The 20,690-nt window shown below is 35.7% G+C and overlaps 3 protein-coding genes across 20 annotated transcripts; 1 reads left to right on the forward strand and 2 right to left on the reverse strand.

Annotated features, from left to right (window-relative positions):
- The first annotated feature begins 48 nt into the window (after positions 1–48).
- On the forward strand, positions 49–9,817 carry LOC111791108 (calmodulin-binding transcription activator 3-like). 8 transcript variants are annotated; one of them, XM_023672312.1, is made up of 13 exons: positions 49–314; positions 425–526; positions 1,308–1,427; positions 2,073–2,188; positions 3,086–3,174; positions 3,398–3,443; positions 4,284–4,554; positions 5,358–5,548; positions 5,937–6,320; positions 6,412–7,109; positions 7,295–7,868; positions 8,512–8,829; positions 9,582–9,817. In XM_023672312.1, the coding sequence occupies exons 2-13, from the start codon at positions 487–489 to the stop codon at positions 9,663–9,665; spliced, it is 2,931 nt and encodes a 976-aa protein (XP_023528080.1). In that variant the 5' UTR covers positions 49–314; positions 425–486; the 3' UTR covers positions 9,666–9,817. The 8 variants fall into 8 exon arrangements, with proteins under 8 accessions (XP_023528080.1, XP_023528082.1, XP_023528085.1 ...); XM_023672314.1 differs by having other exon boundaries at positions 9,585–9,817; XM_023672317.1 differs by having other exon boundaries at positions 5,994–6,320.
- Positions 9,818–10,626: 809 nt separating this feature from the next.
- On the reverse strand, positions 10,627–12,242 carry LOC111791109. Its single transcript, XM_023672321.1, has 2 exons — positions 11,160–12,242; positions 10,627–10,791 (listed from the first exon to the last, which is right to left on the reverse strand). The coding sequence occupies exons 1-2, from the start codon at positions 11,971–11,973 to the stop codon at positions 10,691–10,693; spliced, it is 915 nt and encodes a 304-aa protein (XP_023528089.1). The 5' UTR covers positions 11,974–12,242; the 3' UTR covers positions 10,627–10,690.
- A 2,705-nt stretch (positions 12,243–14,947) lies between these two features.
- LOC111791894 (solute carrier family 25 member 44-like) lies at positions 14,948–19,125 on the reverse strand. Of its 11 annotated transcripts, none has more exons than XM_023673406.1 (10): positions 18,785–19,125; positions 17,756–18,137; positions 17,113–17,309; positions 16,880–17,021; positions 16,621–16,780; positions 16,321–16,395; positions 15,990–16,038; positions 15,761–15,912; positions 15,400–15,675; positions 14,948–15,242 (listed from the first exon to the last, which is right to left on the reverse strand). In XM_023673406.1, the coding sequence occupies exons 1-6, from the start codon at positions 18,853–18,855 to the stop codon at positions 16,361–16,363; spliced, it is 987 nt and encodes a 328-aa protein (XP_023529174.1). In that variant the 5' UTR covers positions 18,856–19,125; the 3' UTR covers positions 14,948–15,242; positions 15,400–15,675; positions 15,761–15,912; positions 15,990–16,038; positions 16,321–16,360. The 11 variants fall into 11 exon arrangements, with proteins under 11 accessions (XP_023529174.1, XP_023529175.1, XP_023529170.1 ...); XM_023673407.1 differs by having other exon boundaries at positions 15,761–15,926; XM_023673402.1 differs by having other exon boundaries at positions 16,141–16,395.
- Between the last annotated feature and the right edge of the window lie 1,565 nt (positions 19,126–20,690).

Raw genomic sequence — 20,690 nt, forward strand, 5'->3', positions numbered from 1 at the left:
AAAAAAAAAAAAAAAAAAAAAAAAAAAAAAAAAAAAAAAAAAAAAAAAAAAAAAATCATAAAATTGTCGTTAAGAACTGGAAACGTTTTCTTTGTATGATCTCGATCGTCCCAAATTCCAGCTGAATCGAAAATTCCAATTTTCGACAACCCATTCTCTTCGTGTGAATGCAAATAACAGACTCGTTGACTGCAATTCACCGTCTCTTTCACGCATCCCATCCTTCTTCTCCTTCATCTTCTTCTTCATTTTCGTTTTTCTCCCATTCCGCCTCCTCCCCTTGCGCCCATCGCAGAACCATTGCGCTTCTTAGGTTCAAACCTCCTTCCCTTCTTCCTTCACCACCATTTTTCATGCTTTCTATTAATATCTCAGTCTTTGTGGTTCTGGTTCTTGTTTTTTTTTTTCTTTTTTTTCTGTGCAGGTTCGTCTTCGGAAATTTTGATTCCAACTGTTGATTGATGCTGATGAGAAGTTGTGCGTTATATGGCTGAGAGCAGGAGATATGTTCCCATTCAGCATTTAGGTACGGTTTTCGCTTCGTTTTTGTTGTTATATTCGCGATGCCAGCTTCTTGTTGATTCATAATCTTTTACTGTTTATCTATTTGTTTGACATCTGAATTTTCTGCATTGTGTTTGATTCTTTGCTGCATGCTTATCTTTCCGAGTATTTTTAATCAAAACGTGTTTGAGAAGCTGTGTTTTCAATGTCTGAGAGCAGCTCATCATTTGGGCGACGTCTTGGCTTCATTCTCGTTGTCATATGGGTGATCCCAGCTTCTTGAAAATGATCTTTCACTGTTGATATCTGAATTTTCTGCGTTGTGTTGGTGTTACTGCCATTTTGTTTTGATTGTTTGCTGCATGCATTTCTTTCTTAGTCTCTGTAATTCTTTTAATCAAAATGTGAACGATTTTGGGCATTTCGTTTAAAGTTTCTTAAACAATTGAGTGACCTTTCGTATTCGATCTTTCTGTTGATGACGAGAGTTCGACTTTCTGTATGTATTTTCGTATTTTAAGTAGCGAGGAGTTATGTTCGTAATCTAGTACTCTTTGTTGGAGTTTGTTGAGAAGAAACCTCTTGAATTGTTGTTAATTATGAAGAAAGTATAAATACAAAAGGCTTCATGAATAGAAATCCAAGTAGAACAATGAAACTTAACTGAGACAAAACGTTCGCAGATGCTTGGAATTTTTGTGTTCTTACTAGAAAAATTAGTAATTTTATCTTCCTTTGACTGTGCCAAGGCCATTTTAATTTTTTAGTTCTGAACATCTGTCCCTATTTTAAAATTTTGGCAGATCTAGTACAAATACTACAAGAAGCACAAAACAGGTGGCTTCGGCCAGCTGAAATATGTGAAATTCTTCGAAATTACCAAAAGTTTCAATTAGCACCGGATCCTCCAGTTCAGCCTCCAGGTTACTACTTTGATATATCAAAATCTGCATTTCGATATAGGCAGATTACTTTTGTATAATACTGATTCACTTTTGTTGTGCTTCAATTTTTTTTAGTATTTTCTTTTTCAAGTTGTTGCAATCTGATTATGTGTTGCTATGCTTGGTCTGAAGTTCTTTTAGGTCATTTAGAGTTTAAACTCCATTTGGTGAAATACATGTTTCTTCTTTAAGAAAAATAAAAAAGAGTTTAAACACGATTACCATAATTTATTTTTCTGGAAAAAAGGGAAAATAAAAAGATTTTGAATGTTTACATAAGGAGTAAAAAGCGTTTCTCAACGTTTTAGGGGGAATAGATTTTTAAGGTGAAGGAGTTAGGCAATCTAAAAGCTTCCTGATCTGAATGTTTTTCTTTTTTTTTTTTTGCTCGACTTTTGAATAAGTAGGAACACTGTTGAACCATGTCAAAATGCCATCCACCATGTTAGTCAAGGCCAGTAGCTCAATCGGTGTCATTTTGTTAATCTCCTTACCTTTTGTTTATTTTGTGAAACGTTTCTCATAAGGATTGTGTTTTCTCCAATGCTGCTTGCTCAAATATTGCTTAGATGAGATGCTGCTTTCTGCCCGCGCACAAAGTAACTTAATACTATTCACTTACAGCTGGATCCTTGTTCCTTTTTGATCGGAAAGCACTTAGATATTTTCGTAAAGATGGTCATAAATGGAGGAAGAAGAAAGATGGAAAAACTGTCAAAGAAGCCCATGAAAAGTTGAAGGTGTGCTGTTCAATCTGATGGTTGTAAGTTAACTTTTTCCCCTATGGTCATGAGTGATGGGGGGCACTTGAACACGTTGATTTTTCAGGTCATGAACGTTAGATTGATTTCCATATACCCGTGTCAATACTCCTGTATTGAGTTGTAAGTGTCCCCAAAATATTATAGGAAGGTGAACGCAAATATGTTTTCTTGATATGTAGAAGCTTGAGTACTTGATTTGTACTTTTAACAAATAAGTACTATTATTTTTATTGCTGTTGTTGTTTTTGTTTTTACAAGACATGGGAACTTCTCATTGATCATTGAAAAACTGAATTCTAAGCACTCCAAAACTAAAATTATAAAGTACTTTTAAAACCCAAAACCAAAATTAAGAATTACATGCAACAAGAAGGTTTCCCAACAAGAAGGAATCTGATTTCAAAAAGATTTATGATAGCACTCCAAGAAGCTGCATAAGTCTTTATCAAAAGCAAGCTTTCTTCCCAAGGAACACTTTTATTTGTGAAAAGCCTCTTATTTCTTTCAAACCAAATACCCAAAACCATGGATAAACAACAAACAAAAATGTTATGAAGGAACAAGTACCAGCATCAAAATGTGTGGATTTGGCTTCAATCGTGATATTTTTTTTGTTAGATGTTGCATTTTCTATCATAAAGATGAGTCCAGGTCATCTGAAAGTCATTTTCCCTCTTGGTTTACAGTTTTTCTTTTTGTGCTAGTTGCTGCAGTCATTTTGCACAGGAGTTTGTTGCTAAGTCATTTCAGTACATTAAATATGGTGCATAATAGGTTCTTAGTGTACATCTTCCACCCCCTCCCCTTCCTCCCTGTGGACAGAAGTTGCTTAAAATGTTTCATTTTGTGAATTAATTTTTTCCGTGTTTGTAGAGTGGAAGTGTGGATGTTCTGCATTGTTACTATGCACATGGTGAGGACAATGACAACTTCCAGCGAAGAAGTTATTGGATGCTTGATGAGTGAGTTTTTCTGTCTCTCCATCTCTCTTTCCTGGTATACATTAATTTTAGATTTTGGATTATGGTAGAGCTATTTCATTAGGTTAGGAGGACTTATTCATACGTATAGATTTTCCTTCGCATATTTTAGGTCCTGTTGAAGAAATTTCTATTTTTAATGAATTAATAACACTCAAGTCACATCTTTTTGTCTTCTTTATCATTCACCTTTTACTGTTTTCAGGCAATTAGAGCATATTGTCCTTGTGCATTACAGAGAAGTAAATGAGGTATTATGTTAGTCTAATTTTTCCCACCCCTTTGCACTTCTCTGTATTTCTTTAAGGGTTTTGAATAAATTGTGACTCTTGAGCCTTATGATGGTGCTCATTTTCTGACCTGTACTAATTTTCCTTCTGCTTATTTTGAAATACAATTGAGCTGGGTATTGCTAGACTGAAACCTGCTGTGTCCTAAGATTCATATAGCGGAAGTCTGGTTGAGTTATCAACCTTAGAGGGCAATGGGCTGAATAGGTTGATCCCCAGTTTATAACTGTTTCATTTATTCCAAATTATTCTTTTAAATCCCCAATTTCCTTTTTATAAAAGTAATAAAAAGTAAAGCAGCGATTAGAGTAAGGAAGCAGACATTCTAAAGAATGAGCATTGAAGCCCCTATGGACTACTAGGCAGGAAACATTAGTAACTAATTGAAAACTTATATAGATTGATAAATAGAACTTAGATAGTTAGCAGAGAACTTCCAGCTTCATCTCCTTAGAAAACTCTTCTACTCTCTGGTCACATTTTCCATAATGTGCTTCTAATGGCATTGAACCATGAAACTTTTTATTTTTTTATTTTCTGAGTGAAATATGAGTGCTCATATATATATATATATATATATATATATATATATATATATATATATATATATTTAATGAAATGACGGTTTCTTCCCAAAAATACTGATAATAATAATAATAATAATAATGGACTAGATGAGCTTATTAAACTCTACAGTTGTAATTTTTACTCTTCTTGACAGTGCATAGGCTTTTTAATTTCCATGCTCCTTTTTTCCCCTTCTTTTTGGGTGTTGTCTATTTAACTCTTGGTGGGATGTAGGGTTACAGGTCTGGCGTATCTCGTGTTTCAGTTGATCCAGGGTCATTGGCTGAAGGTTGTCAAGGTGGTTCAACACCCATCTTTATGCAGGAAACTTCACTTGTTGGCTCAGTTCATACTTCAAGTCCATTAAGTCCTATGCAAACAGTGCGTTCAGAAAATGGGGGTGTGGATTCTAGCGCTAGGAATGACTCTGGAATCTCTTCTGATGTTCATCATGTGTTTAAATCCAGCATGCTGCCTGCATCTTTGCCTGCAGGTGATGTTTCAGGCAAGACTAAAGTACTGTATTTTCGTTCTTCAACTCTCAAGAAAAGTTTATCACTCTATTGTTCCAGAAAGAAGACGTAATCTGTCTGGTCCGCAGGTGCCCCAGTGGGGCCCTCATTACCAGGCTATATAAAAGAAATCATATATCTATGGCTATTTATTTATTTATTTATTTTGAATATTTGAGTCAGAGGACTAAGCTTATTAAAATTCTGGCCCAACATCTTTACAGTTGTCTGAGCTTTCCAAGAACCATTCTTTATAATTGCAGTGTTTAGTGGGATTTTCCTTCTTTAATTGGTGCCACTGTGCAAGAAAGGGAAAGAAACTTGACCATTTATTTCTTTGTTGTTCTTTCTCTTGTTATCTTTGGGTTAATCTGCTGAAAACTTCTGATCAAGCTATTCTTTTCCTTAGACAATAATACCATGTTAAACAAACAAGGACATTAAATGTCTGTTTGAAAATCCATATCAAAACCCATGAAACAAATGGACCCTTGCTTATTTTTATTATTAAATTTTCCTGCTCGGACTTCCTCCTTCAGCATAGCTTATTGTTTAAAGCAAATCTGTACTCCCTCGAAGTGGTCATAATCCCCATGAAGAGATATTCTGAAAAAAAAAAAGACCCCTTTATTGCTAAATATGAATGAGACCATCAATTCCTTTTGGAACTTTGTATTTTCAATTGCTTGTTACTTAATAGTTATGTTTTATGCTAGGGAGTTCAAACGGCCATTTTTTGGTTTACGTCGTGTTTGTCTTATTGGTTTATTTTTCGTTTTTGGGTGAGATGGTGCAGGATCGTCTGATTTATGTGGACAAGAAATCGTGATTATTCAATCTGCCATAACTGATTCCATTACACATAAGTTAATAGATGCTAGATTGGCTTCTAGTGGCTTAGTAAAAAATATGGTAAATAGTGGGCATGGCTTGATTGCTGATGCAGAAGTACCTGCCGCAAAAGCAGTTTCTCAGAGAATTGTTCAGGTTTGTTGCTTGCAGTTTTTGGTGGATACATTTTTTTTGCGATTTGGATCTGTGAAATTACTTGGATAATATCATTATATCTCCATAACAGAACATGTGAACCTGCATTGATGTGGTACACTCTTTACCTACTAACACACAGTCACATACAGTCACATACATTTTCTTTCTTATTTCTTTTTTATTATGTTTAAGTTTCTTTTAAGACGAGGTTACGATTTCATGATATCTGGATGCTGTCAGAGTGAATCAATTCTAAGTCATCTAATAGCATTTACCATGGAGAAAACTTGTTGTACTCTTTTCGCAGTTGCTTACTGTTATATGGTTAATTGGTTCTCTACTAAAATATTTGTTAAAGTGCCCAACGCTATATTTCTTGTGTCAGAAAAAGAAGCACGGTTTGATCACAGTTCCTCTATTTGGTATGTGTACTGATTCTCAGGTGGTAGACGACTCGTTTGTTCAGGTAGAAAAGACATCCAAATATGATTTGAACCATGAAGGTTTTGGAGAACTCAAAAAACTTGACAGTTTTGGCAGATGGATGGATAAGGAAATTGGAAGAGATTGTGATGATTCTTTGATGACTTTGGACTCTGGTAATTACTGGTGTGCACTGGATGCTGGAAATGATGAGAAGGAAGTATCCAGTTTATCGCATCACATGCAGCTGGATATCGATTCACTGGGGCCTTCACTTTCCCAAGATCAGTTATTCAGTATTTCCGATTTTTCCCCAGATTGGGCATATTCTGGAAATGTAACAAAGGTACCGACTGTTGCATGACATGTTTTTTCCCCTTAGATTCATTAAGGCTGAGTGTTCGATGTTTGACTTTTTTTTTTTGGGATTTATGAAGGTCCTAATAGTTGGCTCGTTTTTGGGAAGCAAAAAACTTCCTGTAGAAACGCAGTGGGGATGCATGTTTGGGGAAGTTGAGGTTTCTGCAGAAATTCTGTCAAACAGTGTACTTCGATGCCAAACTCCCCTGCATGCTCCAGGGCGTATTCCCTTCTATGTGACATGCTGTAATAGGCTAGCCTGCAGTGAGGTGAGAGAATTTGAGTTTCGTGAAAAGCCACCAACCCTTTCTGTACCTAATGCTATCAAGTGTGCATCAGAAGATGAATTGCGGTTTCAAATGCGTCTGACAAGGCTGTTGAATTTATGTTTAGAGGAAAAGTGGTTGGATTGCCCTATTAAGAACTGTGAGAAATGCAAAATCGTAGGTTTGATGAAGTCATCCAGAAGTGATATTGCAAAATGGAGAATGATGGAAGGGATTTCTATTCCATTAATAAGTGATGGAATGGACCCTAGGGATTTTATGATCCAAACTTTGCTGGTGGACAAACTTTGTGAGTGGTTAGCATGCAAGGTTCATGAAGGAACTATGGGAACGCCTGTTTTGGATGAAGAGGGCCTAGGCGTCATACATTTGGCAGCTGCACTTGGCTATGCATGGACCATAGGACCGATAATCGCTTCTGGGGTCAGTCCGAACTTCAGAGATTCGAAGGGAAGGACAGCTCTTCACTGGGCGTCTTACTTTGGGAGGTTAGGTTTCCATCTTGGATTTTCAAGTATTAGTTACATGCTTTGTTCTCTTTCACTTTAGGAGGTTCAGGAGTTGTGCTTAAAAATTTTTGTGCTTAAAAATTTCAGTTCCGTTCTTCTTATGTACACCTTGGAATAATCTCTCAACAATGTTTCTTACTGTCATTTTGTCCTCTGATCCCCAGGGAAGAAACCGTCGCTACACTGGTTAGGTTAGGTGTTTCTCCTGGCGCCGTGGATGATCCAACTTCAGGATTTCCAGGAGGACAAACTGCTGCTGATTTGGCATCAAGTCGAGGGCATAAGGGAATTGCTGGATATTTGGCTGAAGCTGATCTTACAGCTCATTTACGTTCTTTGACTGATGGTGAAAATCTTAAGGACAACGTAAAAGAAAATGTTAACGTTGATGAAACTATTCAGACTGCAGATGTCGTATCATCGCAGTTGGCGGAAGACGAACTCCTTTCGCTCAAGGGTTCTCTCGCTGCTGTCAGGAAGTCTGTTCACGCTGCTGCCTTAATTCATGCTGCTTTCCGTGCTCGTTCATTTCGTCATAAACAATTAATGGGAAGTGACAAGGAGATGATACATGAAGAATCAATTGACCTAGTGGCTCTCGGAATTTTAAACAAGGCTGAAAAAATTCACTATGAGGATTATCTCCACGTTGCAGCTGTGAGGATTCAACAAAATTATCGTGGCTGGAAGGGAAGAAAAGAGTTTTTGAAGATAAGAAACCGAATTGTAAAAATCCAGGTACTTGTGCTCGTCTATTACGTTGCTAGGTATTACTCTAGGAATATTAGTTGTGGCATATTTGTATTTATTTAGATAGTTTGCCTGGTAGAGGATACATGTGAGACCCCACATAGGTTAGAGAGGGGAACGAAGCATTCCTTATAAGGGCGTAGAAACCTCTCCCTAACAGACACGTTTTAAAATCGTGAAATTGACGACGATACGTAACGGACCAAAACGGACAATATTTGTTAGTGGTGGGCTTGGGCTATTACAAATAGTATCTGAGTCAGATACTGGACAGTGTGCCAACAAGGACGCTGGCCCCCAAATGGGTGGATTGTGAGATCCCACATCGGTTGGAAAGGGGGAATGAAACATTTCTTACAAGGGTATGGGTATGAAAACCTCTCCCTGACAGACGCGTTTTAAAACCATAAGGCTGATGGCGATATGTAACAGGCCAAAGTGGACAATATCTACTAGCGGTGGGTTTATACAAGTTGGGTAATAGGAAAATTATGGCGAATTAGGCTATCATGGGAGAGATTGCCCCCTCATAAGGCGACCTCTTTTGTGTTTTCTTTTTTATGACGTTATACAATTCTATTTGCTTTCTTAAGATCTTGATCTTAACTCATGCTTGAAATGTTGCATTCAGGCTCACGTGAGAGGATATCAAGTTCGTAAACTGTATAGAAAGGTCATATGGACAGTTAGCATTGTAGAAAAGGCAATTCTACGCTGGAGGCGGAAAAGAGTTGGTCTGCGAGGGTTCAAAGCCGAAGGGGCAACTGGCGAAGTTGCTTCCTCGCATTCACAGGTGGAGAAAAGTGATGACTATGAGTTTCTACGAATTGGGCGCCAGCTTAAATATGCTGATGTTGAAAAGGCGCTATCCAGAGTCAAGTCCATGGCTCGTTCTCCAGAGGCTCGCCATCAGTATATGAGATTAGTAACAAAGTTTCACATTTTTAAGGTAACCTCTATTACAAACTATTCTCACTTACCATATATTTATTTTTTTCGCTATTCGCTCTTTCCATTCCTTTACTGAACTATGAAAAAAGAAACCAGCAAAAAATAGGGAGAGAGTAGATCCATTCTTTCTAGGATTGTTCTTTCAATATGCTCTAAGTTGTTTTCCTCGCCTCCAAGGGGCAGCCGCATTGCCAAGATCTTGGGATCCTTGAGAAGAACCACATCGAGACAAAATCAATATTTCGGCCTGTAGGAGAGGCATCTAACTTTTCCACTTACTGAACCATAGATTCTTGTCGCCTACTAGCTTCAAGCACAGCACAAATGAAATAGCTTATCGTTCATTTCATTCTATGAAGTTTTTAAGACCTCCCTAATCAGGCTTACATCAATCTAATAAGTAAGCACTTAAGCAAGCCAAATCTCTTTCTCTTTCAGTATTAAAAAATTAGGCAGTTAGGGCTAAAGCACGTACATATAGAGAGGGATCCTGTTCTGGGAATAAGGTAATAAATGATCTTCCGGTATGTAGTATCGTTTTGTTGTATACCGGCTTAGAGGTCCCAAGTACAAACCTTCGGTTCGCTTAGTTCCAAAAACCCTTGATGTCTCTGGAGGGTTCAAAAGTCGATCTTTTTTTGCGGAGTTCTTATGTTAGACCATATTTTATCTGTATCGAAAGCCTGTTCATTTAAGAGATAAAATTTCTCACAAGAGGAAAACCCTGAAGTTCATTTTGACAATTTGTAGCAGATTAATGATGAAGAACCCAGTGGCTCAAATGAAGATGGAAGTTCCCAAGAAATCCAGAAGGAAGAGCAGAATTTGGCTTAATCAATAACCATTCCGCCATCAGATTAAACAGTATGTATACATTATTTTGTAAATGTCATTTTTAGGCTCTTAGGATTTGTACCAAAAATACTGACTTATTGCAAAAAGAGGAAAGAAACAAAGGTTCCTTTTCCTCTCCTTTTTTTTGTTCACTTTCAATTGTAAATAACTCAAGTTTTGAAATCTTTTTGGTAAAAAAAAAAAAAAAAAAAAAATTTATGGAACGTTATATCTTAGTCCTTAACTTTGGGGAAAATCAATATTTACCTCGGGCGGTAACAACTCAGATCTATCGCTAGCAGATATTGTTCTCTTGGGGCTTTCTCTTTCAAGCTTTCCCTCCTAACTTTCCCTCCTAACAGATATTGTCCCCTTTGGGCTTTCTCTTTCCAGCTTCCACTCAAAAGCTTTAAAATGTATATGCTAGGGGAAGAAGGTGTTTTGTGCTCCTCCCCAACCAACGTAAGACATCACAATCCCACCCAGAGCTTATAATTTTATTAAATTATATTCGGTTAGATTTGGAAAATTTGAGATATTTATTTAATTGTCTAATTTTTTTTGTTGATCCAATCAAATTTCATACCATGCTTGTTTATTTGTGAATTTTGAAATATTATTGCTTGCTTTTGATTAAAATTAATAGGTAAATTTAACCAAATGTGATCAGGAAATATTGAAACACTTTGATGTAAATTGAGACATTAAGGATGTTTGGGTAGAAATTGATCGTTTTTTTTTTTCTTAAATTTTATAATTTTAAAAAATGGTAATATTTTTAAATATAAAGTCAACATTAAACTAGCTAATTGATCGAACTTCTTCTACTTAATTTTTATAATATTTACCAAAATAAATAAATAAATAATCATCCATTTGTTAAAAATAGTTTAGAAGTTGATAGATAAATAAATAAATGTTAACAATTTACTTTAAACAAAATAAAACAAACAAAAAAAAAACCAAATAATAACAAACTAATTACTCATAGTCATTAAATACTCCACATTTTAATCCTAATAACTTCAATAATGGCTTAAAATCACCCGAATAATACCAAATAAGAAAATAAATATGAATACTGAGAATGCTTCATTTCGTCCTCCACTCGTAATATTTCCACCAACTGAAAAAAAAAACACACACAAATAAAACATTTTAATATCATTATCACTTTTATATTTTAAATGGAAGAATTTGTTTTTAAACATATTTATTGGTAAATGGCTAGCTAATAATAATCATAATAAAAACTAAAATAGTGATTTTTAAAAAAAATTGTTTGTATATTTGTTGTATAAAAAAAAATTAATTATGGTTAATTGTTCGCAAATAATAATAATAAAATAACTAAAATTTATATTTTTAAAAAACATATTTGTTGTATAAAAATTAACTATTGTTAAATGGCTAGCAAAATAATAATAATAAATAAATAAATAAATAAATAAATAAATAAAATATATATATATGCATCGCAGGGGGAGGGCTTACCGCAATCTCTGGTATGATTAGAGGAAATGGAGCAGAGGCACGACAATCCTTCGGTTTCAGTATCAAATCCACAAGTTCCTCCCGATTTTGAACACCGATCGCATCCTAAATCCGGAACGGAGAAGCTCAATTTCATCCCGTAATCCCAATCCAGAGCCCCTACGCCCTTCAGATTCTCCGAATTCAACACCGTCGTGTAATGCGAGCAATCCAGAATGTTCATACTCATGAACTTCACAGTATCGTATCCAGTGAAACAGCACGGAGGCGAACTGTTCGTCAACAGATGGAAGACTCGGAAGGCGTTGCAGGCGCCGTAGAGTTCGTCGCAGGAATGGCCAGAGAAATTGAAGCAGAGGTACTTGTAGTGGTTGAGGATCGGTGAATCGATCGAGCAATTGAGGAGAGCGAACACGGTGTCCGGCGTTGGCGGCATGATGATCGATTGGATATCGGTCATGACGAAGTCGTGATGCGGTTGAAGGATGGAGCAGGTCGACATGGCCGGATCGTAGATCACCATGGATTGCTTGTCGTAATCGATGGATTGGACTTTGTAAGTGCCGGAGGGAGTGAGGAAGAAGAGATCTGTGGAGCAATTGAACATGCGCCGGAACTGAGGCGCTCCGCAGCCGTCGTCGACTCCGAAGGGGTATTTGATCGGAATGTTGCCGCAGGAGGTCCGGCAAGGTGAGGCGAAAGTGAGAGAAGGTAAAAGTAGTGTTGCCGGTAGTAGGAGGAGTAGGAGGCATGGAAATGTGAGATTCCGGTGGCCGGAGACGGCGGAAAGAGGTAGCGACGCCATGGAGTTCATCAAAGTAAAAATTTCTGGTAATGATAAATTGAATAGAACGGTTGATTTATTTGATTTTGAAGGAGGAAAACAGCTCAGCTCAAGAGAAGTGAGAATTTCGAGGGACAATTATGGACTCAAATTGCGGTGTTTCCTCCATCTCTTCCAAATCAACTTTTCAAGGTTAGCTCATCCTCTACCTGTGAACCCGAGGTTGTTCCTCTCTTGCTTCTTTATATAACGTCTCTTTCAAAATCTCTCTTTCGAAAATCTTCCTTTGCCCTCATTTTCTAAAACCTTCTCTTAAACCGAGGCCAGAGGCTCGAGCATACGTCGCTTAACCGTAGGCGACGTAAGAACGAATTAGCTTAGCTCACTTGTTGTTGGAAAGTGAGTGCTGCACAATCACAAGTCCGCTGCTATCAAGAGTGCGATTGTGACACGTGTCACGTTCGCTAATTTAGGTAATAATCATGAGTTTATAATCAAGAAATACTATCTCCATTAGTATGAGGCATTTTGGGGAGTTATGTTCAAAGGGACAATATCATACCATTGTGGAGAGTCATGCATCTAACATGATATCAAAGTCATGAGTCATGCCCTAAACTTAGCTTCGTTTTCGTTCTCTTCTTCTTGTACTATAGTTTGAGTCAATAATAAATATAAATTTTTTCTCACATTTACTCTAATTTAAAAAATGAAAATAAGTCTAATTAATTTTTTTTTAAATAATTGTTTTGTTATATATAAATTTAAATGTTATGTAGTATAAAATTCTAANTTTTTTTTTTTTTTTTTTTTTGTAGACTTTTGAATTTAAAAAATCAGATACTAAAATAAAAATATTAAAAATTAAATAAAAACAAAATTCCTAATTTAAGGGTTATGATCGAAATTTAAAAATTTAGTGGGTGGTTTAGACCGTTGTGGCGGTGCGGGAGACATCATAAAAAGATCGTCAAAAGGTATTAGAAAAAGGCTGTGAAAGTGGGCCCTACTTTGACTACTGCTCTCCATACAAAGCCTTTTCTTTGTCTTTTCTTCCCTTAAAATCTATGATTTTTAAGGAAACAATAGTGTTTATTTATTTTATTTATAAATAGAAAAACTATTTTGGTATTTTTTGTTTAAGGTTGGAAAATAAGTCAATTGTAGCTCCTTGTTAGACGAACACGATTATCCACAATGGTATGATATTGTCCACTTTGTCATCCAACACCTCTCCTTAATCGAGGCTCGACTCCTTTGGAGTCTTAGTCATTTTTTACTGCCTTCGAGGAGGCTTGACTCCTTTTCTTTTGGAGTTCTTTGTTCGATATTTGAGGATTTACCAATCTATTGGCACGACTAAGTTTAGGGCATGACTTTGATACCATGTTAGACGAACACGACTCTCCACAATGGTATGATATTGTCAAGTTTGAGCATAAGCTCTCATGGTTTTGCTTTGGCTTCCCTAAAAGGCCTCGTACCAATGGAGGGAGTATTCTTTGTTTATAAACCCATGATCATTCCCTAAATTAACCGATAGGACTTTCATCATCCAACACTCCTAACTTGTTAAAAAGTAACAATTTTATTATAAATAGATACTAAAATAATTCTGTTATAAAATTATAAAGGCCAAATGAATATTTTTAAGTATCGGTGGGCGTACTACTTGGACGCTTTTAGCAGTTATTTGCTCTGCATTTGGCTATCAACGTTTACAATGGGTATGATAACTAGTACACTAGAAAAAGGTCCTCTCAATGCTCTAATGCCCACACCGGATATGGATCGAACTATTTCACAACGTATTGAATAGATTATATAATACATTTGAAGAGGAAAAAATTGGACTCAAACTTTCAAGATAACCTCCCAATTGAAACAATACCGAGCTAGAACAATCTAACAAGGAAATGAACCAAACCATTTTTATTTCTTACTAGTGCCAAGTTGGATGATGAAGACATACCGACATTTACTCTTTGGTAGCCCATTTTGAATCGGTGATTTAAACTAGGACTAGAATGAACCAAACCATTTTTATTTCTTACCTTTTATGTTCATACTTGGATAACAATGTATTTAATGTTGTTGGACTCCACATCCCTATTAAATGACACGCGACAATTTGTAGATAATCTAAAATGTGTTACAGCCAATCCCTTTAAAGGCAAAGATAAGTGTGAAAAAAGGTGGAAGCAAAGCCCACGAATTCAAACAAAGTCAGCAGAATTTACGGCAATGGGTACCCTTCCAGACCTTTGTCCTTTACAAACCCTTATCTGATTCTACATGGCTTTTGTTTTTTGATAAAAAGATGCAAATTAGATTTGATTTAGCTATTTGAATTAGATTTAATTTAGCCAGGCCAGATTTAGTCCTACCAGATTTGATTTGTTTTCCGATGTATTATGTAACACAATAGCCAATTTCATTCTTCAATAGATGAGATTTCCAGTTTTCTCTCTCTCTCTGTTCCTAATATTTGGTATCAGAGTCATGCCCTAAACTTAACCATGTTGATAGAATCCTCAAATATCGAACAAAGAATTGTGAGCCTTGAAGATATAGTCAAAAGTGACTAAAGTGTCAAACAAATGGTGTATGTTGTTCGAGGGCTCCAGAGAAAGGAATCGAGCCTCAATTAAGGGGAGGCTATTCGAGAGCTCCATAAGCCTCCCTGAGGCTTATGGGGTACTTTGTTCAAGGGGAGGATTGTTGAGGATTATTGGGAGTGAGTCCCACATTGGTTAATTTGGTGGGAGATTATGCGTTTATAAGTGAGGAATACTATCTCCATTGGCATAAGGCCTTTTGGGGAAGTCCAGAACAAAGCCATGAGACTTTATACTCAAAGTAGACAATATCATACCATTGTGAAGAGTCTCAAGAGTCTGATTCCTAACATCCCATCCATTTCACACTGTCTCCGAAGTTGAACTACTTAGAAACTAAATGTTAACATATATTATTAAAAAAGAATATATATCAAAACATTAAAGACTCATAACGAGGTAGTAGTGATGATGAAGGAATGAATGCATTTGTCAAACATATTTCACCAAAACGTGCTTTTTTTTTTCCTTACTGCTACCGTATGTTCCTAACTATTCAAATACCAAAAGAACCAGGGCGTATCGAAAAACTCACATTATAGGCTTTGATATCCTTGATCCACTCGGAATGAGATCGAACTTCATCTCAAGACAATCCTAAGAGCTTCATACCCTCTCTACCAAACTCTGTTTGAGCAGCCATCATCCAGATCTCCGTGGTACAAACTGGAGTGAAATCACCTGCATGTAAATGTCATGACAAAGCAACAATGTTCAATTTTTATTCACAAGTGCAAGAGAAGACGATCATGTTCAGTTTCCATATTTTTCTACCCCCCAGCCATCCAACCCCAAGTGTGTTAAGCAACGCATTTCACGACATATGGATGATATTTACCTTGCTTCGTTGAATTTGATTGACGTATGAGAATACAGAAGTAGGAATACAGTTGTTTCCAATGATAACATTCCCGAATTGTGAGATCGCACATCGGTTGGAGAAGAGAGCGAAACATTCTTTATAAGGATGTGAAAACCTATCTCCAGCAGATGCGTTTTAAAACCGTGAAGCTGTTACGTAATGGGTCAAAGCGGACAATATTTGTTAACAGTAGATTTGGGCTGTACACGAACTCTTTCAATCCTCTGGCCGATCATTCCAGGGGCCCTTCACCTTATTCAGAGTTTGGTAAGATAAGAATAGCAAAATAAGAGGTAATATTTATGCACCACAAAGTAAAGATAAAGTATTCTGATACCTGAAGACACCGCCAGCAGGCTCCGACGGTAATGCAACTTTGCATTGGTGGTGGGATTCAAGAATGCAGACAGTCTTACAAATCAATGAAACATCATTCATTTTATCCGTTTGTTCATGATTACAAGAACGGAATGGTCTACGTTTCAACTACTGCAAGTTAAGATCTGTCATGTGTCAATGATGATTCTATCACTATGATTCATCCACTGCTAGTTTAAGATGCTTACTACACCGCCAAGAGGGGAAAAAATCAATGATTCAACCATGCAAGAAATCCTACAAATCAATGAAATATTATTCATCTTTCCATTAGTTCATGAATGCAGTTCTAACAAAATGAAATTCATATTGGTGACTTTAAAATTGTAAAAAGGACACCTGTGTTTCAGCATACAGAAAGGAAAAATGGAATGATCTACGTTTGTACCATTGCTAGTTTGGTACCGTCCTGTGTCAATGTGTTGCTTCTATGTTTCATCTGCTGCTTACAATCCCCACCATCCAAAAAAGATGGAAAAAAGAATGAAAAAAAAAAAAGAAATGAAGCATCTGGCTTACTATTCTATTCCTTCTAAACATCCCGCACAAGTCCTCCCGTTCAAGATGTCACGATCTCCTTTAAGGAAAGTCTCTCTGATAAAAAAGTATAATAGAGGATTAAACAGCAATGCACAAGGTTATATTATAAATTTAAGGGACTGATATAACATTTTTAGAAGAACTAATAAAAGGTGATCGTTATAGATAAATATAATTATAAATTTGCACGAGAAGCGTGATTAATAATTTACGTGTTTCCTAATGTCCTGAGTCAGTTTCATAAACTTTCACATAAGAAAAATGTGAAATATGACTTACTGATCAGTTCGTATGTGACTATCATCGTGGTTCCATAAAGTGACATATTCAAAAACCGAGGTCCAAAGCCTCTATAAAACCCCAACCATCCATCTTCCTTGAAGAGTGCTCTTGATGTCTTGAGCACAGATGGTCTTCCAATTCCATAGTTATCCATGACCTGCATTGGAGAGATACAGATAAAATAAGCGACTGTCTTAGCCATTTCATCATTTCGTACCAATGTCGTGCAGCGTACTAATACTAACAACTATTTTACCTGAAGTCGTGTCTTTACTGTGTCTAGAGGAGTTGTAATAATAGACGAACAAGCACCTGCTGCCATTCCAGCTGTAGCCTGAACAGTAACCATCTCCATGTGAGAAGGTTTCTTCTCCATGCTATCTCGATATCCTAAGCTCCTAATAATGATTAGATTACTCATAGTCCAAGATTTTAACCATTAATGTAAAATTAATCCATATAGTTGACTATGCTGGAAAATTATTGCACCTCCATATGATATGCTGAGCAGCACCATAGACACCCCACCAGAGAGCAGATGCTGGGGATTGAGATACAGCCGTTAATCCAAAACCCCTATATAAACCACGAAATCCTTCAGCCTTCATCACTTTTCTCACAACATCAAGTGGGCCATTGCAGAAGGTGGTTCCAGGTAGCCCTTGAACCATCATCCTCTGACAAGTCTGTGGATAACAATTGACATTGTGTAGTTATTCAGGGGCATCACGAGTAGTAGATATAGATATAGGTATAGATACAAATTAAAATTGAAGCTGCTTACTTAGCGTACTGACAATAATAAACTGTCGAGTAGCAGAGAGGAACAAGTTCACTATTACGTCCTAAGAACTATATTGGAAATTAAACATGGGAACTTTTTCCTTTTTCTTTTTAGTACAACAAATATGGGAACTTGATCCTCCCACTTGAAAGGAAAGATTACATGTTTGTTACCACTAAACTATGTGCATGGATCTTGTGACAATGAACCATGTATGGAAAATCATTTAATTCAATCAAGTCTTAAAAAGTTTTCTTATCAAGTTTCAATCCCAATCTTCTGAACTAAACTTCTTCACAAACAAATACGATCTCAATAGACAAGAATAGAAAGGAAATGTTCATGTACCACGTCCAACGGCACGAAGTATATGCATGAAACCAAATTTGAGATCATGCCTGCCACTCCATTGGCAAGACCAACACGAGTTGCTTCTGGCATTTGCAGACTTCCAGTATATTTCAACATTATGTCTTTCGATACTTCCAGTGATGTTAAAGCCAGTACTCTACCAGGCAATGAACCAACCGCTGAAGTACCAAAACCTCTATATAAGCCAGAGATTCCATCAGACTTCAATATATTCCAGAAAACTGACAGTCCACGCATGTGAGACAGACCAGATCCAGCAACTTGCATTCTAGTTTTTACAACCGCTGTTGGATGTAACAGGGCTGACTGAGCAGTAAAGAGAATTGCTCCAATTATGTGAAACTTTGTCTTGTCCAACCTAATTGAAGTTATCAGTAGCATTACAAGAAGAACGGATACAAGATTACACGAAACATGGAAATACATTCTAACCAATCGGTAAAAGAGAGCTACAATTCTTGATCACAAAAAATAATTTCATTTTGAGATGAAAACTACAGTAGCATTGACAAAACGAAAAGAAAAGTATGAAGGCGTACTGGTGGAGATTATTGAAGGTGAGGACGTTAGAAGTAAAGTGGAGGAGAACAATCGCCTAGGTATGAAATCACACGTTATATTGTGTAATGATCAACTAGTACAGAAGCCTAGTTTGGCGATTATAGAACATCGACCTAGTTTAAGCTCCAAATTCCAAATGCTTAACCACAAAAAAGAAAACGATGCCAAAACTATAAGATCCTAATACATTCTCTGACCAAAAAAATTCGAAGACTCAGACAAACCAAACAAAATTCCACAACAATTGGATGTTAATAGCTAAAACGCGCTTCTCAGTTCCTCAAACGAATTCCTAAAACAGATACCAAGACATACAAGACAAATTCCACAACAACAAGAAGAAGTTAACATCTAGCATACTTTAGTTCAAAAACCGGTGAGGATCATGATTTTCGCAAGCAAATTAGTAGAAAATTGATCGCAGAGGAAAAGCTGGTGGAGAACCTGTTCCAGTTGATGTCGGTATCAGCAAGCGCCAACTCCGCCGCTGGTACAGCTTCGGCGTCGAGAGCCATTGATCTGAAGGTTCGGTGCCGTGATCACAAAGCTATAACTACAGCTACGGGCACCACCTTTGAGCTTCTTCTTCAGCTTTCTCTTCCAACTCTCCCTTGAGCCAGGATAGTTGTAGAGAGGAAAATCGAAACAAAAGGAACCTGGTGCGGGATTCGCAATCACGAGTCTCTCGATCGAACTTTTTGCCTTTAATTAATTGATTCAAATGGCAATAATGATCGAAAGTCGGTAGACTTGGGAGTTTTGTAGGTGAAGTATGATCTTCCACCTTCTTAGCTTCTCAAGAATAAATGAAATTGATGTTCTAGAATGTTGTTGAAATCTGAATTAGAAATAATGGTTTATATGGTAATTATAATTTCCTCCTTCCTCAGAGGTGCACATGGTCTGGATGGATGGTCTGGATTGAGTTAAGTTGAGAGATTTTTTTTTTTACTCAGACAACTTAGGATTCAACCCGAAATTGGGATGGGTGGTCAAGTTGTCAAAAAAAAAAAAAATTAAAAATTTTATTTATCCACACTTTATAATTATTAATATAGAATTTAGATAAAATATATTAAAAGTTCACAAGCAAAATCCATCTATATTTATTCACGAACAAAATTAATACTAAAATTATAAAATAGAATTTTAGATCAAATATATTAAAAATTTACAAACAAAACTTGATCTATAATTATTCACAATAAAAAGAAAATTAATGCGAAAATTATAATCCTACTTCAACATTGTCATAAAACTAAAAATGTCTGACTTTTCTTAAGAATTGGCTAAAGTAATAACAAATATAAGGATAAATCATGAAATTAAATAAACTATCAAAACCATTAGTTTAAAAATGCCATAAAATATTTTAATTGTAATTATAGGTCAGAGACCTAAACTAATATATATATATATATATATATATATGATTTAACACCATGGCAACAAATAGATAATAAATATATTAGAATTTAAAAATTTTAAAGTAATTTTTTATCCATTCAATTAAATTAAATAAACAATAAAAATTAGTTTAAAGATGGTATATAACAAAAATAAAAATACTCTCAAATATTTTAATTACAATTATACCAATAGAATTCTAAATTATTAGAAAAAATAAAAAAATATATAAATTGTGATTTAATAACGTTACAACACATAGATAATAAATATATTAGAATTTAAAATCTTTAAACTAATTTTTTTATCATCCAGTGTCCAATATTTTAGGGGTTAAATCTTTTTAAAATAATCCATAATTCTTTTCTATAATCTAATTTCAATTGTGTCCAGCTCTAAAAAAAAATTCTTAAAATAATCCAAAATAAATAAATAAAATAAAATAATAATAAAAAATGTTTTAGTCGTTAATTTTTTTAAAAAATAATCCAGAATTCTCTACCGTAATATTTTATCAATCTAATTTCAATTGTCCACTATTTTAGCTTTTTGAAAATTATAGAGAATAAAGAAATTAAACAAAATAATAATTAAAAAAATGTATATATCTCTGGTGTCCTTGGGAAGTCGAAGGTAAACTTATTAATACAATTTTTTATTTATTATAATTTATATATTTTTATCTGGCTGTAAACTCGAAGGTTTTATCCCACGCACCCGAAAACAAACCGATTCAGTTTGGGTTCAGAAAAATGAACCTAACCCTACCTGAAATGCTAATCCAACCCAACCCTTATAGTTCGGGTTGGGTTGGTCCAAGTTGTCTGGTTGAATGTACACCCCTAACTATTATAAAATATTATTTTATTTACTAAGAATATTTTATATTATAATAATTAAATAATAATCTTGATCGCTATTTTCCCAATTACTGTTGATGATT

This window comes from Cucurbita pepo, chromosome LG03, assembly GCF_002806865.2.
Source record: "Cucurbita pepo subsp. pepo cultivar mu-cu-16 chromosome LG03, ASM280686v2, whole genome shotgun sequence".
In the NCBI taxonomy this organism is placed as follows: Eukaryota; Viridiplantae; Streptophyta; class Magnoliopsida; order Cucurbitales; family Cucurbitaceae; genus Cucurbita; species Cucurbita pepo.

Excerpts from the sequence above, each read along its gene's own strand:
- LOC111791108 (XM_023672313.1), top strand. The coding sequence starts at position 487 with ATGGCTGAGAGCAGGAGATATGTTCCCATTCAGCATTTAG. Across the intron at positions 3,444-4,283 it reads ATTACAGAGAAGTAAATGAG|GGTTACAGGTCTGGCGTATC; the intron begins GTATTATGTTAG and ends GGTGGGATGTAG. Across the intron at positions 7,110-7,294 it reads TGGGCGTCTTACTTTGGGAG|GGAAGAAACCGTCGCTACAC; the intron begins GTTAGGTTTCCA and ends TCTGATCCCCAG.
- LOC111791109 (XM_023672321.1), bottom strand. The coding sequence starts at position 11,973 with ATGAACTCCATGGCGTCGCTACCTCTTTCCGCCGTCTCCGGCCACCGG. Across the intron at positions 10,792-11,159 it reads TAATCATACCAGAGATTGCG|TTGGTGGAAATATTACGAGT; the intron begins GTAAGCCCTCCC and ends TTTTTTTTTCAG.
- LOC111791894 (XM_023673408.1), bottom strand. The coding sequence starts at position 18,855 with ATGGCTCTCGACGCCGAAGCTGTACCAGCGGCGGAGTTGGCGCTTGCT. Across the intron at positions 17,310-17,755 it reads ACTTCGTGCCGTTGGACGTG|ACTTGTCAGAGGATGATGGT; the intron begins GTACATGAACAT and ends TGTTATCCACAG. Across the intron at positions 16,396-16,620 it reads AGTCACATACGAACTGATCA|AGAGACTTTCCTTAAAGGAG; the intron begins GTAAGTCATATT and ends CTTTTTTATCAG.